This window comes from Colletotrichum graminicola (genome assembly GCF_000149035.1).
Source record: "Colletotrichum graminicola M1.001 genomic scaffold supercont1.110, whole genome shotgun sequence".
Taxonomy (NCBI): Eukaryota; Fungi; Ascomycota; class Sordariomycetes; order Glomerellales; family Glomerellaceae; genus Colletotrichum; species Colletotrichum graminicola.
In genome coordinates, this window is record NW_007361114.1 from 5,230 (window position 1) to 32,139 (window position 26,910).

The following is a 26,910-nucleotide window of genomic DNA, read 5'->3' on the forward strand; positions in this document are numbered from 1 at the left end:
TCCGGTTTCTTCTTCTTTTTCTTCTTCTTCTTCTTCTGTTAATTATTGACGTAACTCTGAGAAACTCTCTAGAAGGGACAAAGGGAGCCTAGGATGACTTAGACCCCTACAATACAAATATTCCAACGACGACTATCCTATCGAATCATTCCGTCTTCCATGTCCAGATTTTCAACGAGATCTTTCAGTGATTTCAAGTGCCCAAAAGCTCTTCAGCGTCCGGCAGTTGTACATCGGGATCCTCATTGAGACTTGAGACGTCGTAAGGCTCGCCGCAATGTGGGTTGCCGGCCATACCGTGGCCTCGGGGAGAAAGGTTACAAAAAGTGGCTTACCTGAGATGCACGCGTGTGGCTGGCTTCCTAAGTGTGGTCTAACAGATGCGGTAAAGGACGTACAAACCGCGCCTTGCTACAGGCACCTGCTTCAGTGGCCGTGGGCCTTGTTATTTCTTTTAGGCGCAAGATCGCCTGTTGCATGTAGACCGCCAGGTACATGAGGCAAGTATTGACTAATTTAGCAGGTTCTGCGGCCCATTAGGAATCCTTTCCGCGCTCCCTCCCCTCGGAGTCTCCGGATACGCCGGCATGCTAGGACTCGGCCGACAGCGGTGAACACAGGTTGCATCGGATTAAGAGACCCAAAGCTATGTAACACCGGTAGACTTCTCTCTTGTCTAACTGCCCAAAGGTGTTATTTGTTGAATAAAGCCAGCCCACCTCGGGTAGGGCTTTGACCCAAAAGGGGCCGGCTTCGGCACTAGCAGAATTTGGTATCATCAAACTCTACTTTCAACGGCCAGGAGGACGAATGCAAATCCGTGGCTTGAAAGGCTATCTTGGGCCAACCACGATGCCCGATAGGGGGCTATTCTGTTGCCTCAAGTGTCAAAGTCCTGTGATCTCCCCAGCTCGAATCAAGAGCAGGGGTTCGGTCAGGTTGGGGCCAAGAAGTTACTTCCGCCTCAACGATGATGATGATGATTACACTTGGGAGTAGCACAAGGTGCATGACCCGTTCTCGCGTGGCGAAGTGCGTTGATTCACTTTTCCAGCGTGCCAGACCACGAGGTGAAGTGGCACTAGCACACAAACCGCTTTCTTTTTGTGCAAGCCATGACTCCGGATAGACTCAATGTCTCAGAGGCTCGTAGACTATTGGTTGTGACAACGTCGGAAAGTACCTTTCGCTGCGTTTCCGCATGGCTATCAAGCCAAGACATTTGCACAAAGCCATGGCAGACCTGATAAATCAAAGACATTAAGGCCAGCCAGAAGAGGAAACACAACATCGAGGTCTGTTCAATTCATCGATCTGGCTGATTATCAACTCTTTGGCGCCCAATGAATTCACCGGATCGCAGCCTCCCTTTCCTCCCTGCGTTTCTCCCAACAAGTGCCAGCATTCTCGTGTATCCCTCCCGCATTTTTCCTTTTTGGGACGGGAGCAGTGCCAGGGCCCGGTGAGCCCTTCGGGATTTGAAATATAAAAGAAACCACTTGAGGCTACTCTAAGTAAGTGGGGAATGAGTATATTTGCAGACTGCCTAGTCACACCTCTTGTAAAGTCGAAACTTTTGACAACCTCACTCCTATAGTCAGCGCCTCGGAATCTCATCCTCTTCGGTAACATGCATATTCCTATTTTTCCTCCCACGCAGTCGGGATATCTGAATCAATCAATTTGCTAACCAAGTCAGATGAGCCAGGATTCGCTTCCCGGGACGACGCCCAGCAAATTAGATTGCATAATCTGAACTTGTTTGCTTCTAGTGTCCAACGTCGTGTAACATAGCATTTGTCCGCTTTGGCACTCGTACCTGGTTCCAGGCTGTTCTACACTGTACACTGCCACACTACGACTATTGAGGTGCGTTCCAGGGCTCGGACGTTCGAAGCTCACCCGGCGTCCCATCTACCGACGCGCGCAGAGGTGCTCGATCCAGCCTGGGGCGAAAAGTGGTCCGCTGGAAGGCACTTCTGGCGCAGCACCCCGTTGCGATTTGCGTTTCAAGGGAAAGGCTTGGTCGGTAGCATTGCCCCCGAGTGGAAAGGTATTTGTATTCTCGTCATCCGTGTCTCTCTTTTCTCCATAGTCATCTGAGACATCTCATTCCTTTTGTGTGACAGCGCTCTTTTTGGCGGGTTCTTCAAGATCTTATTAGGGAGCAAACTTCTCGTAATCGTCTCTGAAGTTTTCTCATAGTCGATCTTCATTCATCACGATGGTTCGTGTGAGCACTCAAGACCTCACACCGGAGGCTACGGCCCCGGTTCGTACTGCGTTACCGGACTATGTCACGACGCCAAACGCAGTTTTCAGCGACAAAGGAGTTCAGTGGAGATATGGAAGACCGCCGGACTATACAAAGACACGCAAGGTTTGGAGGGAAGGTACGTCACATTTAGATGTAGACTGTGGTTTGCGTCCTTTCATATGCTAACAAGGGCTTCAGGCAAAAAGATGAGCCATAAGGCTGGCAGTCTTGAAGAGATTGTGGAGAACCTGGTCAAAAACTGGGAAGTCGAGGCTTCTTTCAAGACAAAGCTCGATGACTGGCGGACCATCGACCACGCCAATTACACATTTTCCATCAACGGTGGTCCGCCACAGACGGGCGAGCACATGCTCAACGTTGGCACGTATAATGCTGTCATTGCGCCCAACGAGTACTACAGCCCTGATTACTCGGATTTTGCATCAAGCCATAAGACTTTCAAAAGAATGATGCCCAACTTTGCTTGGGAGGTTCTCGAAGTTTACAGTGGCCCGCCCTGTGTGGCGTTTAGGTGGCGCCACTGGGGAGTGATGAAGAACGACTACGTTGGATTCAACGAGTAAGTCGTCGAAACGCTATATTCAACTTTTTCTCCGCTATTGAACCATTTCCTCAATGCTAGAAACTGACCAGAGGGTTATCATTTGTAGCAAAGGCGACAGAGTCACGGCGCGGGCCCACGGTGGCCCCATTGACATTGAGGGCGTGACAGTCGCAAGGGTGGATGAGCAACTTCGCTTGCAGGCTGTTGACACTTGGTTCGACTCGCTGCAGATGTTCCGGCAAATTGCTCCGGATGGAGTGGTCAGAAAAGAGCCTAAGACTGACAACCGCGGGCCGGAAGCCAGGTTTGACGAGGCAGTAGCACAAGCCGTCAAGCTATCGCCCGATGAGATAAGTAAGCTGCATAGCGACGTGGTAGATGGCAAGAGGTCGGGTGGATGCCCCGTAATGATGAATAGAGAATAGGGTCTACATGACGAATGATAAAAACAGAGCAATTTGGAGCCGTTCTCACGTGGATCTGGAATACCTCACAATGAGGCAATGCCAAAGACGGATAAATACTAGATGAAGTGGCGTACGTTAGTCAGCGTTTTAAATAACTGCGCAAACAGACACATGAATTTGCTCCTTGTACATTATGGAAGTCATCATTCCGGGTCATGGTGTGGACTCCTTGCAAAATACCGAGCTTGAATTTTCCACCGCCCAAATACGAGTCTCTGTTCGAAGGGGTAGGATTTTCTTCACACAATTGCTACTGCTGGACAAAAGAATGCTGTTTCGATCAGCTTGGGATGGTTTCAACATATTACAGATAGCCGAATTTTATAACTACCCATTATTCTATGTTTACAATCTGAACAGCGACTCAGGTATCTTTCTCTCGTAATACTTCTATGAAGGGAGCATCATTTAGTTTGTTGAGAAATCTCGTTGGCCGATCCATATCAAAACAATGGATAATATTCAGGTTCAGGATCTTTACCCCATAATAACGCATTCATCGCAGACAAACTACTATCAAGTGAAGGTTCGTTTTCCGGTCTCGTGCATTCCAGCCATGTACGTATTTGGCGTCCGCAACTGGAGGAGCTGGAGAATGTGACAACAGGAGGTCTCGCAAAGGCCACGAATTAGCGACCCGTTGCCAGCAGAGGGCGGTTATGAAGCAGCAACTTCTCATGTCTCCGCTTTTCTGAATTTATAGTAAGACTAAGACAGAATCACATCGCTTATTCCTGGAAGATTGATCATCTTTTCTGTCCCTCAACTCTGCGATTCAATGCTGATCACGAAAGGACAGCCTTAGGCTAAAAGTCAAAAGCTCAGGGCCTCTGCTTGAACATGTTTGCAACGCTCAAGGCCTTGCTTCTTTATAGTAGTCAAAGAACTGTTATAAAAGAAGAAGAAGACGCAAACCTATCCGCTGTTTTCTAACCAACACATTTGTTCTTCTCCAACTCTCTATATGCTAGTTCCAGAGATGACGTAGTTGCGGTTCTCGTCATTTCCCATACTCTTGCACCATCAATCGTAATCAGAGTTCCATACCTATCTTTCCATGTTCCATAGTGGGATCTATAAGGATACTAATAGTAAGAGAGTATTACAGGACATATTAGGTGTTAATTACTACTTATAATTAATAGCGTTGTTTTTATAACAGTTATAAGCCTAGTTTTCTCTAGTGTGCTATAATAGTATAGCCCTAGAGTTAGCATCTAAGCGTTATAGACCTTATAGGTTTAAATCCTACTAACACCTCCTCTTTACGTTTTTTATGTTATAGATTAGACTGAACTACCTAGACTTTAGTAAGATATACCTAATTAAAAGGTCTAATATTAATAAGAGTTGTAGATTTGCCCTAGGAATAGTATAAGTCTAAGGCGGTGTGTTATAGGATATATTAGGTGTTAATTGCTGCTTGCGATTAATGGTGTTGTTTTTGCGACAGAGAGGTTAACTACTGGCGCAAGATCGGCTCTTGGTCCAGTCTAATGGACTGTGACCTCTTATGAAAGGTAAAGAAGCCGAGGCTTAATTGGATCACTGGGAGGAACTACAATCGGCTCTCAAGCTCCTATGATTATGCTATGAGTATATTTACTCGGTCAATCTCAATTACAATCGCATTAATATTATGGTGTCACGGTCCAGCTTGGGGGTGTCATGGGTAAAGGCCAACCTCATCAGGGCCAGAGTACTCTCGTCTGCCGCTTATGGTGCTTCCTTCTCTTCGAATAGCTATTTGGTAGCTCACTTGCCATCATTTGAGTCGTTTTCCGGAACAACTCTCAACACAACCAGTTCCGGATACCCGTGCTCTGGCGGCACCCTTTGGCGTTTGGTATGGCATCAAGTATGCGGAGCAGCCCATCGGTAAGCTCCGTTTCAGTTCAGTCCAGTGGCCCTCTGCATTCAACGGGACACGAGACGCCAAGTCTGACAGGAAATTTTGTATCCAGTATGTCAAGACTGAATCGGTATATGGCGAAGACTGTTTGAATCTCAATGTTTACAGGCCATCCGTTGTAAGCCCAGACAAGAAACTGCCTGTTTTGGTCTGGATCCATGGAATAGGGTTATTTGCTTCTTGCTGAGAGGCCGGGGAAGGGGGGATGCTAACCTGGTTGCTAGGTCTGTTTCGCAATGGCGCTGGCATAATGTTCCACCGAGCTTCGTTTGTCACAGCCTCACGAGAGCCTCTTATGGTTGTGACCATCAACTACAGAATGATGCCTTTTCCGCACTCGGCATTGACAATCTTGGGCTCCAAAATCAGCACCAACTTCTCTGCTTCGTTCATATATATGTCTCGTCGTTTAGTGGCGACCCAGAGCGTATTAATCTGACAGGTAAGTCGGCTGGTGCGTACTCAATCGGCTTTCACTATCAAAAACCCCATCCTTCGCCCTCGCACTTCCACTACGCAATCTTCCAGTCGGGTAGCCCGACTGGCCGCTCTTTGCCAGTCACATCGGATCCTTTCATCGTCACACAGTTTTAGCAGTTTTTTGATCGAGTCGGCTGTCAAATTGACGAGACTGCTAAGTCCCAGCCTGGGTGACTGATAGCGGTTAATGCTGAACGCATCGAGAAAACGGCTACTGGCCTATATGCCGACTACCGGTACAACAGCACTCAACCTTTTCAGCCCGTTTCAAGTATGTATTTCTTCGTTCGGCCTTTGCGGCTGCTTCAATTCCAGTGCCGACATGCTGTTAATTAGACGCTTCCATTATCCCCCGCCTTCCGTCCGAGACTTGGGACCTGGGCTTATGGAATTGCCTCCCTACCTTGGTATACTTCAACACTAATGATGGTAGCATATATGTACCAACAAAACTGACAACAGACTACGAAGCCTGGGCGTGGTTTTTCAACATGTATACTCCCTCAACGAGAGCGATAGACAGATCTTCGACCACCTGTACCCCGACCCCCAGGCTAAACCTGAATCTCCCCACGTGAATTCCAGGGGCAGTCTGCTCAGTTCACAAGGCCGTCTGACGCACATGGTCACACTACATACATTAGCATTGCACAAGATATCGCCTACTGTCTTTCAGCGGAGGGCATTCCGGTATGGAAGATGCACTGGAACACCAATGATAATATCACCCCGCACATTGGCATCTCAAACAGTGCCGATGTTCCCTATGCTTGGGATGAGCCAGATAGGTAATATCCCGGATCTGGGACAGTCCTTTCTAGTTACTATGCAAGCTCTGTTGTCAGTGGTAACCCCAATGCCCACAAAGCCAGCAATGCCATTGAATGGAACAGAAATCAAGATCAAGGCCCCGATTATATGGGTTGGCAAGTAGAGGTTGACACAAACGGAACACGTATTGAGAGTGATTACACCAGAAGAGAGGCCATCGAGTACTGGAGAGAAATCTCGAGAAAGCTTGGTCATCAATGTGATACTGTGCGATTGGATTTTCCAAGCTTTCTGCACAGTGATCTTGATACGAGTATGGGCATGAAATACCAACCTCCCTGTGTCACCTATGATGGTCATGATCAATGTGATACCACGGCACATCCACACTTAAGAGTCTTCATATTGAATTCAATCAATAAAATGAAGTCTGTACCACTTAGACATGGAAAGGTCTCCTGTAAAGACTACTATTGAGAGTTTTAGTTTTCTTATGCCGGCTTTACTATCTATCCATGACGATTAAGTAGCTCAAAGAAGCTGTTGAGCGAAAGCAATGTATCACGGCGGAATAGTGTGACAAGCGGATTATATGTGCTGAATGTAATGCAAGTACCTTCCCGCGTACTCACTCTCCTTCGCAGCCGGAATCGTACCACCATCTTCCCTTTAGATGAGCCGATGGACAGCCTGCTGCCACCTATAGTCTTCGTCCGTCAACGACGGTATTCTTTATCGACGTCGTTATCGGATTTGACTGATGGTTTCTTCGAGGATGCTGACAACCTTGCTGATATCTCTGTGTAAATTTGCAACCTGCCCCTTCCTCCCAGCAAGTTGCCATTGAAACGCAGAGTTCATTCTGAACGTACGCACACAGTTAATCCAGCAAGACTACCCAAACATGGCATGTGGATTCAAATGATACGAGAATTATAAAAGATTTCGACATAATGTCGTGGCCAACAAAGAAGAAAACAACGCTGATAGTTTCCTTAAGACTCTGCCTCGGTGTAGCGACTGTGCCTCTATTCAATATTACGACAGATCCCAGCAGCCTATGACAATTTGTCTTACGTAGACTAACGCCATAAAAATGGCAAACCCCATTCAAGAGAAACCCGTACCCCTTTTGATAAGGCTCAGTGGCTTACATGACTAGAAGTAAGCTCACCAGCCACGATACCCCAATCATTGTACGCGATGCAACACTCGTCGGAGATGGGGGCGCAGTCGTTATCGTAGAAGGCTTGGTGATTGGCGAAGAGTTCGTCTCCAGAGTGGCGGCTTCAATCTTAAGGTCGGTGGAGTTGAAACAGTTGTCACCAGTCACCTCCGCAACCTTGGACTGGTCTCTAGTGAAAATAACGTCGACACACTACCGCTTGATCAGTCTCACTTCGGCCAGTGGGCATTGGTCGCCTCAGGGACACGAAGATACAGTTGCACGTACACTGAAGAGGGTAGCACCATGCTGTGCAGCCTGGACGACCTGGATCGACGCCATGTCGCCCTCATTCAGGGTTACGCCCTCCGGGATGGGGACCTTTGGGAGACAGAATGTGCCCTCGTACTGCTTGTTCGTCGGCCCCGTCAGGAGGAATCTGGGGACCATCACTGTTGTGTAGCTTTTGGGCTCCTCGCCGAGACCAAGGTTGATGTACATCAGCGCCGTCTTGTGGCCTGAGTTCCAGCCTGGTTGTACAGCAATGGCGCCGCCATCGATGGGCCAGTAAGTTCGATTCTGTGTCACACCGAGCCCGCCGCCTTTGTTGCCATGTTAGCCCGATTGACATTTTAACGATACGAGCTGCCGCATCTGACTCGCAGCATGAGGTTGGAAGAAGGCATACATGGGTAAGTCCACTGCATCCCAAAGGGATATGTCTCATTCGTGACGAAGGTGTTGCCTCTCCATCCTGGATAGCTGATGATGGTGTGGCCCTGGGCCAAAGCCACAAGGAGCCAACCTAGGACAATCGTAAGACTAGAGCTGCTCTTCATATTGGAGATGGCTTGGCGTGGGTTTGGAGGCTCCAGATATTCCCAGCTACTCTGGCTGGGTTACCCGTCGGTAATAAAAAGCCGCATCAAAGCCTCACAACGGGACCCGGACAACGTCACCCGAGAGACGAGCATCAACAGAAAGCAAGCTCAGTTATTCTGTTGTCGATCCCCGGCAGTCCGGTCCAATAATACATCAACTTCTTCATGCATGTCAGCCCTATCTTAAGACACGCCGTCAAATACCTAGCTAAACGGCTACACATGCAGCTTACGCCGGGCGGATGGCCACTAGCGGACTGTGTAGCAGTTAACAGCAGGTCCAAGGATGTACATAGTAGCTTTGACATCAGCCTACTCTACAGTAGCCGTCTACAGCTAGAGCAATACATGTTATATATCTCTTTGCTGACATACAAAGAGTGAAATCTAGTCGGCCAATCCCTTTCATTGCTATTACATATGGTACAACGGGAGACCGAGCTCGAATCTCCTGGTGCACTCATTGAACAGCAACATGACGCCCTGGCATAACGCTTGGACCAATCTATCCGAGATATTCACTTGATTAATGTGATGATCCCGCCTGCGGAGCCTCACAGGATGGAACGGCCTGCCCTTCACTGACCAAACATAGGTAGAATAGTTAACTAACGTGAGCTGCAGCCTGAGGGATACCTTTTCCCTGTCTCAAATGACGCGCGAATTTGGGCGACACTGGCTAGCCATGCACCTACAAGTAGCCTAACCAATGACCGTAGAGATATCACCGGTCAGCACTAGCAACACGTCATTGAGACGCGGCGCAGCAGTGTCGCTCTGTCGCCAAGAAAACATTAAGATTCCTTTCGAGCGAGATCCCTGGTCCCCAAGCAACAGCGCTGGCCTTGCTATCTGAGCACCACTGATTAATACAGCAGTATTCTGATGGTTCGAGGTGTGGCACAGCCGCAGCGCCCATAGACCTCGTGGCAGTGTCTCGATCCCTGAGCTGGGCGGCGATCAACGTCACTTTACTCACATGAGGAAAGCTAAGAAAGCCGGCGCGCCATCAATTCGTGCTGTTATCGTTTACGCTGCCTCTCTGTGGATTCAAATGATGGAGAAAGCTGCGTGGCGTAGGAATCAAAGCCCCGCGTCTCCTGGGGCAGGTTCCTCTTTCAGTGGAATACTATGTAGAGGATCGAAACCATTCCCCATTATCCATCTCCGCCCCCACTACATAATCACATTGCTTTCACAAATGTTGGTTCCCCATCGTTCAACACCCCGAGCGCCTCACGCAATCTTAGAGCGTGGGAACTTCATAGCGCCATTGGCCCCAAGGAGAACAACATCATGAGGCCACGCCACCCGAACTGGAGCATGCCTGCCTTCAAGGAAAGCAATCAGAAGCTGAGAGAGGCTAGGCCAGTGGAGTTGTACGGGGCAGCAGGATTCGGAGCTGATCCCTGCCGATTCCCAGGCACCCAACATAGGTAACACTGTACGGATACTACTTCTGAGATCCAAGCCTCTTGGAATAAGGAGCTTCTGCCTGTTTTCCACGGCCCACTCTGGCGGTAAAAGTCCCAACATCTCGTCCTGTGACATGCTTCTAGGTTACGTGACAACTTGACAAGAGCTTACGGATACATCAGCTAGAAATGCTTTGCTAGCCCGTAACCGGGCAATTCAACCGTCACCTCCTGGTGGTCCCTGGCGCGCTGCGCCTTTCAGGTGTCGCGTGTCTAAGAACCATCTCACTGCCTTTTCCTCATTCGCCTTTGCCTCACATGCCTCGGAAAACGCCCTCATTCCATTGTGCTGCAGTGCCGCCAGCAGCCGAAGCCCATGATCCAACATTCTAACGTGTGGTCGATTATTGCATTACTGCCGTGCACACAGGCTGCCGTAGGTGCTGTGACAGAGAGGGCCAAAGGCCAGCCAACCTCTTTTCTCCCTTTTCTGGATCAGGGGCTGCTGGCATTGCCAAACGAGATTGAGTGTCTGGTCACTATCGCCTCGGCGGCTCGGCTTCACATACGCCAAGAGACGCTTCCGCGTCGGAACCTATCAGATGTCATTATGGGTGTGGTGTGTGTGGTTGTATCTAGGCTAGGCGGGAGGGGTATGTTAGGTATGGGGGCAATAAACACGAACAAGGGTGTAACAACATGCATATGGAAGGATTGTGAAAGATTTAAAAGCATGCTTTTCTCTTCACCGGCGCCCTAGGAGCTGGACTCTTTCTGGGTTTCACCAGTCCCATCTTCAACTTCACGACTCTTGTCCCTACCCCGAGGCCACTTACCACCGCCAAAGCCAAGATGCAGTCCAAGATCCTCCTCGTCGCCGCCGGCGCAGCCACCGGCGCCCTGGCCATCGGAGACCTCTCCGGCTCCTTCCCCCAGAACCTACGACGCGGCGCCGCCGCCCTCGAGGCCCGCGACGAGGCGTCCTGCATCGCCGCCGTCTCCGAGCACGCCACCGTCACCGCCGACTTCCCACCCATCCCCGATGCCCTCGCCACCGGCGCCGGCGCCAACATCCCCCAGGTCACCGACCCGTGCCAGTTCCCCTCCGTCACTGGCTCCATCGGCGAGGTCCTTACCTCCTACTCCTCCGCCCTGCAGTCATGGGAGGACGCCCACATCACTGAGATCCGCGCCCTCTGGGGCGCCTGCAGTGACGTCCCCGAAATCTCCGCCCTCATCGCCCAGTTCGGCGCCTCCATTTGCTCCACCGCTCTCGGTCACATCACCAGCCAGGCCAGCGGCGTGGCTACCGCAACAGCCACCGCCACCGCCACAGCTACGGCCACCACCGCTGGCGCCGGTGAGACCTCGGCCGTGCCCTCGACTGCGGTCCCTGCTGCTGCCGCGCCCCGAGAGACCGGCATGCTCGTTGCCGCTGCCGCTGCCGCTGCCGGCTTTTTCGGTGCTGCCATGCTCTAAGCATATTGTTTTTGTGATGGAGCGGAGGAAAAACGTAGAGACTGGCAAGATGTTGAGGGATGAATCAAGTGCTGGAAAAGGATTTGAGCGTGTTGCACATTCCAAGACCTCCCAGTGCATTCAAAAGCTCGGCGCCATCTGTATATACACTTTGTTTACAGGAAGTGCATATACCCGTTTGATAGTTCATGCCTTGCTTCCTCATAAGCTCCGCCGCACAAATACCCATCGTCTACACTTCACAGAAGAAGAAGAAGAAGAAGAAGAAGAAGAAGAGAAAAGCTTTAGCAGATGGTGCGGGTTTGGGAATGGGCCCGAAGCGCATCAATTTCTACGATCATAGATTGGTATCTTCATACACGATAGCTAAACAAGCTCCTTAATAACTGTTGTCAAACGCCCTAGTCCAAAAAATCGGAGCTTCGTCGCCCATTCCGACACGACGCCAGAGCCAACCACCCAGCGGAAACCTCAGGCCTGAAAACCAGCCAAAATCTGTCACCCAGCTACAGTGGTAGCCCTTTACGCGCGACCGACCCATCCAGCGTTGATAAAGAAGTCGAATATGCGACCACCCTTTTGTGAGTCGAGCCTACATATCTCTTTGGCCTGCTTCTTCTTCAGAGTGCCGTTGCTCTTGAGGGCCTCCTTGAGGATCTGTTCTTTGATCATCAGGTACGGCTTCGGCTGCAACCGCACCACTTCGCAGAGCTTAGCCTCCTCTGGCGTCAGGAGGTGCAAATCCGGCGCACCGTCCTGGGTGAGCTGAAGTGGCGTGACGCCCGGCAGGGCCGGGGCCATGTATCTCTGCCGTGTCATAGGGCCTGACGGACCTGTGCCGTTGGCAACAACGACCGTACCGTTTGTGGAAGCTCCATTGGCGTTGCCATTGGTCTGGGGTTTGCTGTCCCCATTAGGCTCCCTGGGTTCCCTGGGCGGAATGGTACCGTTGGTGCCGTCGGGGGCTGGCGCCGACCGGATAGGCAGCTCGGGAGCCACAAGCAGGGCGGCACCGCTCGGAGGGTCGGGTACAGCAGCTGCCTTAGACCGCTGTGCCGAGGCCAGGCGGTCCCTGTCCATGGATCCCATGGGTACAGCCTTCTGTGCCCGTTGCGCCTTTTCCGTCTCATACTTCTCCCCACTGCGCAAGTCGCCAATGCGCACGCTTCGCCACTCCTGGAGCTGTTGAATGGCCTGCCGTAAGTTAAGCTCGTCAATCAGGCCTTGGCACAAGCTTTCGAAGTCGTCGTGGTTCATCATCCGAGCGAAAGGCTTGGCCTTGTTCAAGAGGTCCCTCTCTTCCTTGCTCCTCTTCTTCTCCACTTTGGTATTCTCACGGTATTCCAACAAGTTGTGCTCAAAAATGACCTTTTTCCTGTCCACACGTTGCGTGAGACGGCAGTTGTAAATGTCCATGACTGTCAGCTTCAGCTCCATTTCCGGCTCAAGCTCGCCTGTTCGGGGGTTGAGGCCATCGCCTGGGTCGAACTGCATAAGCTGCACTGCTTCTTCGGCCTCGTTGGCATATTCGGTCTCGAACTCCAAACGGCCAGGCATGTAGCCTTGAATTTCGTGACAAGACGGTACGGAAGCAGTCGGTTTTGTCTTCGGCTGTAATGTGGGCGCGTTTTTGGCGGCTTCTTTCCGCTCTTCTATCCTGCGCTTCTTCTTTGCTTGGAAATCCTCTCTAGAGATCTCGTTCGCAAGGTCCATATCGTGCGGACTGCATCGTTTCGGCAGCGGAAACCGTGGCGAGTCAACGTAGACTTTGAGGTAGTGGTCCCTTACTTCGTCCTTGTGGCGGAAGCCACCAATGTGGTCTGCAATGTCGGCCCATGATCCCAAGCCATATATCTCTGCGCCCTCGAGCAGAAGTAGTTCTTCGTCGGCACCCCAATCGCGGTCGAAGATGGGAAACGAGTTTTGTTCGATAACTCGATATGGATGTGTTTCGGGCTTGTGATTTGAACTGGACTTTCCATGGGAAAAGCATTGGACGCAGAGATCGTAGTCGTTGCAAGCAGAGTGAGCGCATCTGATGCGTACCTAGATGCAGGGAAAGGCAGTCCGTGAGTGTTGTGCGAAACATGGGATACGCGACTATCGTACGGCCGTGTTGCGCCGGAACACAACAGCGGGGCAAACCCCAGCCGGCCATGGCAAAAATAACAAAGGACTTACCGTGGATGTGATATCTACAGAGCAAATATCGCAATGATACTTGACACCACCCTCACCGCCCCGAGTGACGGTTTTCTTTCTGATGACGCCCATCTCGTCCAGTGCTGCGGTGGAGACGTGGAGGCCAGCCCCTGGCTAGGCTGATCCGACAGCGACCGTGTTAATGCGATGCGGGAGAATGCATACGATGACCTTATTTACTTGGGCTTAGTGATTTAATGTAAGCAGTTGGTGGTAGTCGATGCGGGTGGAAGGCTCTTTGATGGTGTCGATGGTATTGATGGGTTTTCGGATGATGAGGCGCGAACGGGCGTGTTGCCATGGACTAACTGGTTTCCAAGGTTGAGCATCGGAAACATCAAATCACAGCTAGGCTCCAACCGACTCCAATCCGGGGATCGATGGCGGAACTTGGAGAGAAGGTTATCCCGAAGTCTTTCCGTGGTCAGCCACAGAGTGGTTTGCCACTGACTGCACCGCCACAGATAGCTTTGCAGCGACATGATTACATAATTATATGGTAGACCTCTGTGTTTTCCGACCGGCTCCGCCATCCCCGCCCCGTCCCTCTGGGCTACTACTATGGACCAATCCTGGCCTTCTACCTAGGCATGTACTAATTTTCCTACAATGGGATAATCGCCCCCAAGCGTTTTGTTATGCATCGAACATAGCCGAGGCAGTCGTGACACCCATGAGATCCTACGACAAAGGGGCATACCTCTTTAGGTCTTTCAATCACTGCTGGACCATTCATTCTGGTCCCGCAATGCTGTTCTTCCAAGGTTCACGCTTTCCGCCTGTTTCCCGCCGCTGTTCGTCTTACAGCGCATAAGGCCGCCCGCCCAGCAGTGGTGCGCTTTTCAAATGGTGGGGTTCGCGGGGCATTTCTTCATCTGTCCCTCCATCCTCTCTCCAGCAACCCCCGGCAGGCGCCGTCACGAAACCATCAAAGCAGGGATCAGACTCTTGATGAGTTGTCTATGGCAGCTTCATCGGTCTTTCTGTCCCTCGGCAGGTCGCAGCCGGCGAATGGAGTCTCGTGCAGAATCTCGTCCATTCTGCGTTAGCCTCACAACGGAACCAACAACGTGACTTGCTTATAATAATATCTCGCCTCGTCTGGACTTTATCTCCTTCCAGTTCTTGAGTTGTCACGTCCCATCTTTTAGAGCTGAGCTGAGCACGGAACCGGTCCCTTCCTTTCGTCGCAAAACTACCCCGCTACCATCACCAGCGCCACCACACTATAGTGAATAGCCGTCTCACTCAGCTGCAATGCCTGAAAAGATTCTCGACGACATTTCCCACCGACGGTACAACCCTTTGAAGGACACTTGGTTGCTGGTCTCCCCCCACCGGACCAAGCGCCCCTGGCAGTAAGAATGCGCCGAACAAAAGCCTAATACAGCATGCGCTGAGACGAACAGAGGTCAGCAGGAGGGGCCATCTACCACGACGCTTCCCGAATATGACCCCAAGGCAAGCTACCTTGGGTCGCACGCAGCCCATAATCATCAAATGCTGACTTTGACAAGTGCTACCTCTGCCCCCGGAACTCCAGGGCGGTAGGCGATTCGAACCCCGACTACAAGAACACCTTTGTCTTCGTCAATGACTACAGCGCTGTCAAGGAGGAGCAGGCCGAGTACAAGCCTGAGGTAGAAACCAACGGTATGTCGTCCCGCGGTACGAACCAGAACAGAGCATATTTAACAGTTCCTTAGACATTGCATCGTCGCTGCTTCGCGCCGAAGCGGCCACGGGCAAATGCTACGTCCTCACCTTTTCTGAGAAGCACCATGTTACCCTTGCCGACATGACGACCCAAGAGATCGCTCCTGTCATCGACGTGTGGACGCAAATCTACGCTTCCCACCTCTCCTCTTCGAACCCACTCTCCAAGGTCGCTGCCGCCCTCGAAATCCCTGCCCCAACCCCCGAAAGCACAGTGCCGCCGCCCAAGCACAGCCTACGGTACATGCAGATCTTTGAGAACAAGGGTGCTGCCATGGGATGCTCGAACCCTCACCCGCACTGCCAGGTCTGGGCGACGTCCACAATGCCCGAGGAGCCCGGCACCGAGCTGAAGCAGATGGCCAAGTACCGCGACCAGCATGCCGGACGGCACCTACTGGGCGACTATGTCAAGGTTGAGTTGGAGAAGAAAGAGCGCACTGTCTTCGAGAACGAACACTTCCTTGTCGTTGTCCCTTGGTGGGGTGTGTGGCCGTTCGAGGTCCTGGTTCTGCCCAAGAGACACGTTCGCGCTCTGGTGGACTTGTCCGCCGAGGAGCGCTTGCAGTTTGCCGAAGCCATCCAGGAGGTCGCAAGGAGATATGACAATCTCTTCGAGACGCACTTCCCCTACAGTAAGTAGGCCCAAGACCTGCTTCGTTGCCAAGTAGCTAACGCCATGATAGGTTCCGGTATTCACCAAGCACCACTTGATGCCACCGAGGAGGAGGCAGAGAACAGCTACCTCCATATGCACTTCTACCCGCCTCTGCTGCGCTCTGCCACCGTTCGAAAGTTCCTTGTCGGCTACGAGATGATGGCAGAGCCCCAGCGTGACATCACCCCCGAACAAGCCGCCGCTCGGCTCCGGGCCACCGGCGGCGAGCTGTACCGCAAAGCCATCCAGTAGAATAGGAATGCATACAACTGCGTCAATCACGTGCGATTCCCGATGAAGGATATTAGGTTTCTTGTGTTATTATCAACATAGTCGCAATAGCGCATCGATCTGCCCGAGTAGCTGAGTAGCCAGCATCTGGTGAACATCCTTCTTATGCAGACACACTACCCATGTCCGCACGCCGTCGCCGCACTTTTGTTTGTAGAGTATATGATATGAGTGTTGTCTTTTGTCCAGTTTTAGTCACGCCCCGGTTTCCTGCGAACAGCCTAAGGGCTGTCGACGTAGAAGGGGCGAACCAGTGGCATCCAAATCAGAGCAGTAGTAGCCAGAGTAAAGGGGAATATCTGTGGCAGGCCGAAGGACATGCTCTTGAAGATGAACAGCTCGCTGGCAAAGTGGCCCAGCGCAACAACGTATGTCCAGATGGCGAGGTCATACATGTGCGCATGACGCAGGTGATACGCAGCGTAGAGACGGACTATGCTCGTAAGGAATGTCCAGGTGCCGAAGCAACGGGCCGCAAGGGGCGTTGCCTGATCAATAATGTCTGTCGCGCCTGCGGGGGCGGGAACGTACTTGTCCACCGAGTCCTCCGGATTGAACGTGGCGGATCGGGCGGGGAGTTTCGTGTTGCGGACGTATTTGCCGTCGTAGAGGCGGCGCGAGTAGTGCAGGGTCATGAGGTTCTGCACTGAGTTGCCAATAGAGATTAGGGAAAGCTAAGGGGCAGCATAGTCAGTGACATGATCGTGGAAGCCATAGCTTGGTTCATTACAAGGAGCATGTAGTAGGGCAGAATACCACCCTTCGCCGAAGGAAGGTAATCAGCGTAGGACGGCATTGCGACTGATCTTGGGGTTTTAGAGGCTCGATTTAGGTTAATTGGCGTGAAGCGTTGGTGATAGAGTTGCGGCGCATCCACAGAGAAGAGTGGAAAATCATATAGCTTCGCAATGCATCGGCTGTCAATTCGAAATTGGCTGTGGCTTGACCTTGGGTAGCTGTGGCTGGCTAGAGCTGGTTGTCCAACGATTGGTCAGAGCTTTCTGCCCCTCCAGCGTTCCAAGGTACCTCTGTACCACTGTAACAGGCAATTAGGTAGTGTGAAAGTTCAACAAAATGAGGCAGGTGCCGAGGTGTGGCTGGGGGGATATTCGATTTCCAACATTCGCGCATCTCAACATTTTGTCCGTGCTCACCTATCTCACGGACGAGACGCAATTTCCAGGTCCTCTGCGCCGCCCTCCACTCTTCGTCCTTTTTCTCTTTACACACTCAAAATATTGACCTAGGCCCTGTGGCGGTAGTTATCATGGCAGGATTGATTGATAATCTAGCCTACGTGCCCCAGTCTGTTCAGCTTCTTCTCGCTGGTGTTGGCGCCCTTTTTCTCACCTCCAAAGCCCTGAGCTACGTCAAGTTCCTTCTTGGAGTCTTTCTGCTTAGCGGAACTAGTGTAAGTGGCCCTCCCCGTCGCCCAGTGACTAGTAGAGGAGTAGATGCTCACACAGTTCTTCACAACAGCTTCGCAAGTATGGCAAGCCAGGCACCTGGGCCGTTGTGACCGGCGCATCCGATGGTCTTGGCAAAGAGTTTGCCTACCAGCTTGCCAGCAAGGGCTTCAACCTCGTCCTCGTCTCTCGAACCCAATCCAAGCTCGAAACTCTCGCTCACGAGATCGAGGCCAAGTTCTCGGGCAAGATCCAGGTCAAGGTGCTTGCCATGGATTTCTCCCGCGACGACGACGCCGACTACGACAGACTGGCCCAGCTCATCAACGGTCTCGACGTTGGCATCCTGATCAACAACGTCGGCCAGAGCCACAGCATCCCCATCCCCTTCCTCGAGACCCCCCGCAACGAACTCCAGAGCATCGTGTCCATCAACTGCCTCGGCACTCTCAAGACCACCCAGGTCGTCGCGCCCATCATGCAGCAGCGCAAGCGTGGTCTCATACTCACCATGGGCTCCTTTGCTGGCTGGATGCCCACCCCATACCTGGCCACATACTCCGGCAGCAAGGCTTTCCTCCAGCACTGGAGCAGCTCTCTCGCTGCCGAGCTGAAGCCACAGGGCGTCGACGTCCAGCTCGTCCTCAGCTACCTCATCACCACCGCCATGAGCAAAGTTCGCCGCTCGAGCGCCATGATTCCCAAGCCCAAGGACTTTGTCCGCGCGACCCTTGGCAAGATTGGCTCCGGCGGCTACCAGAACTTTGCTTACACCTACACGCCCTGGTGGACGCATGCACTGATGCTTTGGGCTGTTGAGAGCACCATCGGCGCTGCCCACAGCCTGGGTATCTGGTTTAACCTCAAGATGCACGTCGACATTCGCAATCGTGCGCTCAGGAAGGCCGCCCGCGAGGCCAAGAAGCAGTAGACAAGAGCCAGTAGTCATGGTGATGAATGGGCCACAAAGCCGATGTAGAAGGATGCGACACCTAGCTCCTCTGGGGTTAATAAGTTGCCAAATGAGGAATGATTCAATGTTCAATTTGATAGCTAGGTCTGAAAGGCATTAGGAAGCATTGATAGCTCGGTATAGGTGACCCAGGAAGAAATCGTGTCACCAAGAGGATGTTGGCCATAGAATAAACTAGAACCATGGGTTCACGAACCGAATATGTTAAAGAATTCAATACCAATCAAAAAACACGATGTCTCTGATATACTCTATCCTAAGGTAGCTCAAGAACTATTGTCAATCGCGGTACGGAAACATCAGGTTCAGCCTTGTATCCTAATCAGGCTTAGCGCAACTCCAGCACGAAAATTCCAAGCACCCGACGCCCCAGCCTCTTTGAGCTCTGCCAGAAATTGTTTACTGCTGCACTTTTGCTGCCCTGGCTCCGAAACACCTTTATCTTTTTCTTACCGAGCCACCGAAGCTCCTAGTATCTGCAATTATTCTTTGTCCAGCTTGAGCTGTGCAAGGTCCCAACATTGCAAACGCGTTTGCCGATTTACCCCCTCTGAAAACACGCCAATTGACAGGAAACAGCCTGCCATCACCCGTTGATGATTCGGTAGCGCGACTTCAATCCGCCATCACTGGCCGCAGTTTGCGACGCGTTTGCCCGCCAGCCAGTCACCCGATTCCCTCTGTTGTTCGACAACATGTCATACCCCCAGTTGACGCCGGCGCGGCCGGTGCCGGGCGCCTTCTTCAACACGCCCGCAGCTTCGCGGTTCGCCAACGAGAACGATCCCGCCAGGCGACGACTGTTTGTGGATGCCGAGACAGGCCAGGGAAGCTCAGCAACAGCAAGTAGCAGCGCTTTAGTCGGGCCACCATCGAGCCTGGCCACCGCGACAATCTCGTCGATGAGCACGGGAGGTGGAATGGTGTCAACTTCGTCGTCGCAACCCCCTCAGCAGAACCTCCCGCCTGTCACAAGGGCCGCTCAAGCGGTCAATCAATTCCTCCAATCCGACGAGAACTACCCTGAGCTTGACTCCTACTGCAGGCGTAAGTCTTGCCAAACTCCTGGGCCATCTCAACTGACACACGATGAATTGACAACCACATAGCAGGAGCGTCGTCGGAATATGATTTCAACACTCTCGACTCGCCATGGGCGCCCTTCCACAAGACCCAGATGTACCCGATTCCGAACCAGGTTTTTAGCCACTATAACACCGGCCAGCTCCAGACCCTAATGGGCTTGTTCGCCGAGATCAATCATGCTTGGGTTGTTATTGACAACTCGCTCTTTCTCTGGGATTACACCCACCCCGATCCCGAGCTGATCGGTTTCGAGGACCAGCCGCATACGATCCACGCTGTCGCTCTCGTTGCCCCCAAGCCCGGAATCTTTGTTAACACCATCACCCACATTTTGGTTGTTGCAACATCGTCTGAGATGATCTTGCTTGGTCTATCCGCCGAACCCACCCCGTCAGGGACGAAGACCGTCTCGCTATACAGTACAAAGCTCAACCTCCCCCTCCGAGGTACCGATGTAAGGGTCATTGCTGGCACTGCCGATGGTCGTATCTTCTTCGGGGGTAGCAATGATACCGACATCCACGAGCTTTACTATCAACAAGAGGAGAAGTGGTTCTCAAGCAGGTGCGGCAAAATCAACCACACCAACCCCGGATGGTCGTCGGTTGTCACCCTTCAGAGCAGTTTTTGGGCACACAAGTCTCCAGAAGGCCTCCAGAGCATCGTCATCGACGACTCACGGAAACTTGTCTACACCCTGTCGACCCGATCTACAATCCGCACGTATCACATGGATGGGCCGGACAAGCTCACCAAAGTTATCGAGAAAGAGAGGAACGCCTGTCTCCGTGACATCACTCACATGATCACCCAATCTCCTCTGCTCAACGACCGTACAACCTTTGTTTCCATTAGCGCCATTCCCTCGCGCGAGGCCTCGAAGCTCCATCTCATGGCTCTCACCAACACCGGTTGTCGACTTTTCCTCAGCGCAACAAGCTCCGCCTCGTACATGATCGGCGGCATCTCTTCCAACACACCTCCTCAGAGCATGCAAGTTCAGTTCATCAAGTTTCCTCCTTCAGACAAGCCCGGACGCTCAGGTACCAATAGTAACGGTGATGCCGTTATTGACCTGGGCTCGAGAGCGTTGGAATTGAGCAGATTGGGAGCTAGGTTTGCGCCGGGCTACTTTCTGGACTTTGTTGTCAAGGAGAACGACCCAAACATTGATCTCCTCTTCGTCTCCGCCCCCGAAACCGGCCGCATCAAGGCTAACTCGTCTTCTTCAACGCTCAAGTACTACGAGCACGGAAACTGGATCGACATTGGAAGTAGGGCCGAAGATGTTGGTTTGGTGACGAAGCCATTCGCTGCCGCCAAGCAGCCCATCGGCTTCGGAAACGAGCTCGCGGTCCAGTTTGACGAACCTAGTACCGAATTCGCCGTTCTCACCAACACTGGTGTTCACATCATTCGCCGTCGACGACTGGTAGACACCTTTGCTGCTGCTATTCGAGGAGCTGTTGGTGACGAAGGCTTGGAGATGGAGACTAGGAAATTCATTTCCCGCTACGGACGAGTCGAGACCATCTCTTGCGCCCTTGCTGTTGCCTGCGGATATGGCGGGGATGCCAGACCTGGTGCCACGCGCGCAATTGATCAGGCAACGGAAGACCGCGCTCGGGCCGTGTTTGTCGATTTCGGCGGACAACCTACCATCACCGAGGCCGACGGCACCCCTCTCAACACAACCTTGGTTCGCCTGTCTCCCAGACATGATGCTCTCTGTGTGTACCTCACCCGCCTCATTCGTACACTTTGGAAGAACCATGTCGTCGCTGCTGCGCCAAACACTGCTGGTGGCATCGCAATCCACTCCATGGTCCCTATCTCAAGACTTCACTCTATTCAGGAGCAGCTGGAGCGTCTCCGCAGGTTTCTCGACGCGAACAAGAGCTTTATTCAGGGCCTCTCCGGTCCTTCTGACCTCCAGAGAGTAGCCAGCAAGCAAGAGGAGGTTGCTCTCCAGGCAGAGCACCAGGCGCTGCACGCGCTGCAAAAGCTGATGGAGAGTATCTCAGAGGGTATTTCTTTCGTCTTGATGCTTTTTGACGAGCGCGTGAGCGACATCTTTACCAGGCTGGATGCGACAGCCCAACAAGACTTGAGGAACCTCACATACGAGAGTCTCTTCTCCCAAGCTCCCGGAAAGGACTTGGCCAAGCTTCTTGTCAAGTCGATTGTCAACCGCAACATCGAGAGCGGTTCCAATGTCGAGACGGTGGCGGACGCTCTGCGGAGACGCTGCGGCAGCTTCTGCAGCCCTGACGATGTTGTCATCTTCAAGGCCCAAGAGCAGCTGAAGAGAGCATCCGAGCAGCCGCTCAACAGCAACCCTTCTCGCACGCTTCTGCACGAGAGCTTAAGACTCTTTGAACGTGTCGCCGGCGCTCTCTCCTTTTCCAACCTTCACAACGCTGTGTCTCAGTACATTGATCTCAAGTACTACGCTGGCGCCATTCAACTCTGTTTGACCGTGGCCCGCGAAAAGGACAGAGGAAACAGTGCTCTTTCTTGGGTTCACGATGGCAAGCCCGGTAACGACCCTCGCGCGAATGCCTTCGCCGAACGCCGGAAGTGTTACGAACTTATACACGAAGCTCTGCAGCACCTGGACGCTGCATCGAGCAGAGAGCCCGAGACCATCGATGGGCGCCTGACGCTGATCGGAACCAAGCGCCTCGAAGCCTACAGTGTGGTGAACGACTCGGACGACGAGGTCTTCCACTTTGACCTCTATGAGTGGTACATTGAACAAGGATGGACCGATAGAATTCTCGCCATCGAATCGCCACACGTCATTACATACCTCCAGAGCTTGGCCAGAACCAACGTAGAACATGCGGACCTGCTCTGCAGATTCTACACACAACGGGAACGGTATTTTGAAGCTGCTCAAGTTCAGAACGACCTTGCGCAATCCGACTTCGCCATCGGCATTAAGGACAGAATCACCCTCCTTAGCAAGGCGAAGGCTAATGCCAACGTTGCCACGGCCGGTGTCGGTAGACAACAACAGCAGGTCCTTGCTCACGAAGTCAGTGAGCTTCTCGACATTGCCAATATTCAAGACGATCTCTTGGAGAGGCTCAAAGCCGACAGCCGCATTGCTCCCGAACGAAAGGCAGAGATTGAGGAAGCGCTCGATGGCCAGGTTGTATCGTTATCCGACGTAGGTTGTCACGTTACCCCCGTCGCAGTACAAAACTGACATCTTTTAGCTCTTTAACCAGTACGCAGATCAAGCCAACTATTATGATCTGTGCCTCCTCATTTACCACAGCGCCGACTACCGTAATCCGACAACGATCGCCCAAACCTGGATCAGCCTTATCGAGCAGATCCACGAGGAAGCGGTTGAGCGGATGGAGGAAGCTGGACCTGGCATTCCTGTCCTCCCCTCACCATACGAATCTGTTTCTGTCAAGGTCCAGAACATTGCCCACCGGACCTCGTTGGACAGCTTCATCTTCCCCGTACCCGTCCTTCTGCCCGAAATCTGCCGATACGCTGTTGAGCATCACCAGGATGCTGAGATTGGCGCCGACCCTACCTGGCCAGTGCAACTGTTCCTCAGTCTTGGCGTCTCTCACGATATGGCCACTCGCGTCCTCGAGAGTGTGTTTGACACACAGGACTACGGTTTCAGCGGCAACAATCGCAACCGCATCATCGAACTCATTGTATTCGCTGTTGATGTTTGGCAGCGCGAAGTGAAGCGCCGTGGCGGTGTCTCGATGAAGGGCGATGGGGCCATCGGTGCCTGGGTCAAGGATCTGCTTAGCCGATGCGAAAACTCGCTTCCTCCTGCTGGCCACGGCTCGAATCCTGGTGGCATGGACCTGGCGGAGATACGGAGGCGTCTACGGACGGTTCGGAGAGAGGTGGAAGGCCTTGTTGACAGAGGCCCTTCTGGAAGCTTACGCTTCATGTAATGTCTGATATTTGGCTGCATTAGGGGGAAGAAGGGAGTTGGTTTTTTAAAAAGAAGACGAGTGATAAAACCAAAGAAGACTGATTGCGGCCTCAACCCATGGGGGCGGTGAACCCTGGGAAGTGTATAAAGAATAAGTGAGCAAAAGATAACCTTGCATTTGATGGGGGATGGGGTTTCGCCAGGCGCGGCTAGGATAGGCGATGTGGGCTAAGCCTTTGGATGGCTAGTTGATTTTTTTTCTATCATGAAGACATTCCCAGCGCCCAGGTGCCGGATGTTTACCTCGATCCGACTATAGTAATGTTGTGTTGTTGGCGTGCGGCCTCATCATGGCGATATCCTACGAGTCCACGACTGATGTCACAATCTCAAGATGCTACTTTCTCTCTTTGGCTGCGCTCTTGCGGCACCCTGCATGCAGGTGACTTTTTATCTAGGCGCAAGTGCAATCCCGTTTCTGTCAGATGTTCTTAGAAATCGTAATTACTGGGTGTCATCCATCCTTGTGCCAGATGATGCTGATTGCTGACTGCTGGCTTGAGTCCACGCTAGACTGCCTCCTCGGTGAGGCGGCGACTTTTCGGGAACTTTTTAAGTACTACATTCGCTCATGTCATTTGATACCGGTCTATTTAAACAACAAGTTGCCGACATTTTACTTCTAGAGAGAATCCGCCTAAGCATCGCCCTAGGTTTGAAACTTTCTAATATTCCTGTGCCGTCTGAGTTAGTATCGAGGAAGTAAATATGACAACGAAAAACACCCATCCAGACGGCCCCAAGGTTCCCATCTTCCGTGCCATGGACAAGACCATCGGCTCGCACTGGGAAGAGACCATGATCGATACGAGCCGCACCATATTGGGGCCACTAAACGCGCGGCTCGTCTCGCAGATGGGGCTGGGCGCGGAGACTCACGAGCCCATTGCGTTTCTAGACAGTGCCTGCGGGGCGGGGCCCGCGACGCAGGAGCTGTATAAAGCCGTTCCGCGGCAGGTTTTCCAGAAAAGCGAAATTGTCTGTGGCGACGAGTCGCCGATGATGGTTGACTTGGTGAAGAAGAGGATCAAGAACGAGCAATGGGCTGGGGCTCAGGGAAGAGTCATAGATGCAACGGTTTGTTGGAGACTCTATTAAACCCTCGGAATGAACCACCATACTGATGTTTGTGTACTATGCCAGGACTCTGGGCTGGAAAGCGACTCATTCACGCACGTCGTCATCAGCCTCGGTCTCCATGTCATCCCGCGCCCGGACACCGTCATCAAAGACGTCGTCCGGATCCTCCGGCCCGGCGGCGTCTTCGGCTGCGTCACGCCGCACGCCGATCACACGAGCTGGGTCGTCGACATGCGGACCGCCTTCGCTTCCTTACCCTTCGAAGCGCCCTTTCCCGAGAAGAACTGGTCCCAGGTCCACAAGGTCGGGCGGTGGTACGACGAGGCGTGGGTGCGGACGTACCTTTTGGAGAACGGGTTCTGTGCCGTGGAGGTGCGTGTCGAGCGCGGGACGATGCCAATCAGGAACGCAAAGCACTGGCTGGACATCTTTGGGCCGGCCACGGCGTACCTGTTGAACATCGAGTGGAGCGAGGAGTTGAGGGCGGCACATGGGCTGGAGGAGGTGAAGGCCCTGATTGGACAGCATTTGGAGGACAAGTATGGGGGAAAGGGATGGGAAATGGGTTATGCATGCATTGTTGCTTCAGGGGTTGTGCGGAAGTGAAGTTATGAGAATGAATGACGTGTCAGCCAGATCGAGACTGGATGAGAGGTCCTTCCAACGGACCGTTGTGAGGCAAATCGTTTCGGATAGTTGACGTTCTACAAATTGACTGCTTACACCGAGGATAACTATCTTTCAACCGGGGGCCCTAAAAAGACCTTCGGGACTGGATATGCACGTATGTGGCATGACTTAATAACTAAAGCCTCACTTTTAACATCTTCAACGCCACATTGGGTATGAACGCGAGGAACTTTTACTCGTAGAGAAAAAGAGGGAAGTGCCGGGCTTTGTTGGCCGCCTTGGTATGTACGCACCACCGTATAGAACGTGGCGTCCAACGCGTGCCGACCAATTGGTGTCGGCCAAGAGTCTAAAAAGACCTCGCAGGCCAGGGCGGACAAATGGGCCCGGTTGCCTTGTTTGTCATCAGTTGGGCTTACAACAGCCGTAGCCCGATCGCAAGTTCATGGTGTAGGTGATGGCGAACCGTTTGGCTTACCACAATGCGGAGAGTATATGATGGCACGGAATTCCTTTGGCATCAAATTCAGATCATCTAACATGTTAATCTAAACATTATATTACTTCCTTGGACCAGAACACCTAATTCAGTCGTTCTTCTCAACCACTTTTGGTTCGTCCGTGTATTCGGTTGCATACCCACGCATCACTTTGGACTTCAGCCTGATGCCGGAGACCGTCGGTATGTTCGAGGGCAACTGGAACATGTCGACACTCTCTGACGACCCAGCGACAATGTTGAGTCGAACATCTCGCCCCGGGCTGCAATGCTCCTCCTACAGGACCTTGCCTTCCGCCCAGCACCAACTTCGTTTGCACCACCTGTTCCGAAGTCTCTCGTCAGTATGCCGGCCGACAGAAACCAAGCTCCAATGCAGCGTCCAGAAAGCCAAGAAGACTGGGAGTCAAAGAAGGAGACCATCCGCAACCTATATCTAGACAAGAACTTGCCACTCAAGGACCTTATAAGCACAATGTCATCGAAACACTCTTTCTCAGCTACGTAAGTCTCTCTAAATACACCGAGTGTCGGGCATAAAGGTTTACTAACATTGAATCAAAAGCGAGAGAATGTATAAGCGACTGTTAGTTAATCACAGAAGAGGGATATCCCGTATCACTTTGTAGATTATAACTATAAGAATTAGTTATTATTTCTATTATAAAGTAAATCTAGACTTCTAGCACCTAGTAGTAGTATACCCCTATTACAGGGGGATAGTAGATACTACTAAGGGAGGCAGTATGTTATATAAATATTATATAACCTTACCTCCCTAGAGTATACTAACTATATACTAACACTAGTAACTTTTTATTATAGTAAAAGTTACTAGTGCCTAAAGCTATCTAGATTAGCTTTAAAAAGCCTAAAAACGTTATAAAAGTAAAACTCCTAAAGTATTACACTTCTTATAGTTATATACTATATATTCTTATATTCTTTATTCCTTATAAACTATATAGACTTACACTATCTTATCTAGAGGTATTTCT

General features: G+C 52.0%; 10 protein-coding genes across 10 annotated transcripts; 7 read left to right on the top strand and 3 right to left on the bottom strand.

Annotated features, from left to right (window-relative positions):
- Nucleotides 1-2,224: 2,224 nt before the first annotated feature.
- On the top strand, nt 2,225-3,247 carry GLRG_11707 (uncharacterized protein; the record flags this gene model as incomplete). The annotated part of the gene is made up of 3 exons (XM_008102403.1): nt 2,225-2,393; nt 2,456-2,837; nt 2,929-3,247. 3 exons carry the CDS (start codon nt 2,225-2,227, stop codon nt 3,245-3,247), a joined length of 870 nt encoding a protein of 289 aa, XP_008100594.1.
- Nucleotides 3,248-5,106: 1,859 nt separating this feature from the next.
- Nucleotides 5,107-5,795, top strand: GLRG_11708 (acetylcholinesterase; the record flags this gene model as incomplete). The annotated part of the gene is made up of 2 exons (XM_008102404.1): nt 5,107-5,369; nt 5,426-5,795. Coding segments are annotated over 2 exons (633 nt in total), but the record flags the coding sequence as incomplete, so codon positions are not given.
- Nucleotides 5,796-7,602: 1,807 nt separating this feature from the next.
- On the bottom strand, nt 7,603-8,456 carry GLRG_11709 (uncharacterized protein; the record flags this gene model as incomplete). The annotated part of the gene is made up of 3 exons (XM_008102405.1): nt 7,603-7,830; nt 7,906-8,219; nt 8,306-8,456. The coding sequence occupies 3 exons, from the start codon at nt 8,454-8,456 to the stop codon at nt 7,603-7,605; spliced, it is 693 nt and encodes a 230-aa protein (XP_008100596.1).
- Nucleotides 8,457-10,765: 2,309 nt separating this feature from the next.
- On the top strand, nt 10,766-11,392 carry GLRG_11710 (uncharacterized protein; the record flags this gene model as incomplete). The annotated part of the gene is made up of 1 exon (XM_008102406.1): nt 10,766-11,392. One exon carries the CDS (start codon nt 10,766-10,768, stop codon nt 11,390-11,392), a length of 627 nt encoding a protein of 208 aa, XP_008100597.1.
- Nucleotides 11,393-11,914: 522 nt separating this feature from the next.
- Nucleotides 11,915-13,666, bottom strand: GLRG_11711 (uncharacterized protein; the record flags this gene model as incomplete). The annotated part of the gene is made up of 2 exons (XM_008102407.1): nt 11,915-13,438; nt 13,574-13,666. The coding sequence occupies 2 exons, from the start codon at nt 13,664-13,666 to the stop codon at nt 11,915-11,917; spliced, it is 1,617 nt and encodes a 538-aa protein (XP_008100598.1).
- Nucleotides 13,667-14,851: 1,185 nt separating this feature from the next.
- GLRG_11712 (galactose-1-phosphate uridylyltransferase) lies at nt 14,852-16,220 on the top strand (the record flags this gene model as incomplete). Its single annotated transcript, XM_008102408.1, has 5 exons — nt 14,852-14,952; nt 15,004-15,055; nt 15,112-15,247; nt 15,301-15,945; nt 15,997-16,220. The coding sequence occupies 5 exons, from the start codon at nt 14,852-14,854 to the stop codon at nt 16,218-16,220; spliced, it is 1,158 nt and encodes a 385-aa protein (XP_008100599.1).
- Nucleotides 16,221-16,480: 260 nt separating this feature from the next.
- On the bottom strand, nt 16,481-17,055 carry GLRG_11713 (Erg28 like protein; the record flags this gene model as incomplete). The annotated part of the gene is made up of 2 exons (XM_008102409.1): nt 16,481-16,933; nt 16,990-17,055. The coding sequence occupies 2 exons, from the start codon at nt 17,053-17,055 to the stop codon at nt 16,481-16,483; spliced, it is 519 nt and encodes a 172-aa protein (XP_008100600.1).
- Nucleotides 17,056-17,526: 471 nt separating this feature from the next.
- Nucleotides 17,527-18,596, top strand: GLRG_11714 (short chain dehydrogenase; the record flags this gene model as incomplete). The annotated part of the gene is made up of 2 exons (XM_008102410.1): nt 17,527-17,670; nt 17,739-18,596. The coding sequence occupies 2 exons, from the start codon at nt 17,527-17,529 to the stop codon at nt 18,594-18,596; spliced, it is 1,002 nt and encodes a 333-aa protein (XP_008100601.1).
- Nucleotides 18,597-19,333: 737 nt separating this feature from the next.
- Nucleotides 19,334-23,662, top strand: GLRG_11715 (non-repetitive/WGA-negative nucleoporin; the record flags this gene model as incomplete). Its single annotated transcript, XM_008102411.1, has 3 exons — nt 19,334-19,685; nt 19,748-22,899; nt 22,949-23,662. The coding sequence occupies 3 exons, from the start codon at nt 19,334-19,336 to the stop codon at nt 23,660-23,662; spliced, it is 4,218 nt and encodes a 1,405-aa protein (XP_008100602.1).
- A 749-nt stretch (nt 23,663-24,411) lies between these two features.
- On the top strand, nt 24,412-25,389 carry GLRG_11716 (methyltransferase domain-containing protein; the record flags this gene model as incomplete). The annotated part of the gene is made up of 2 exons (XM_008102412.1): nt 24,412-24,780; nt 24,847-25,389. 2 exons carry the CDS (start codon nt 24,412-24,414, stop codon nt 25,387-25,389), a joined length of 912 nt encoding a protein of 303 aa, XP_008100603.1.
- Nucleotides 25,390-26,910: the final 1,521 nt, after the last annotated feature.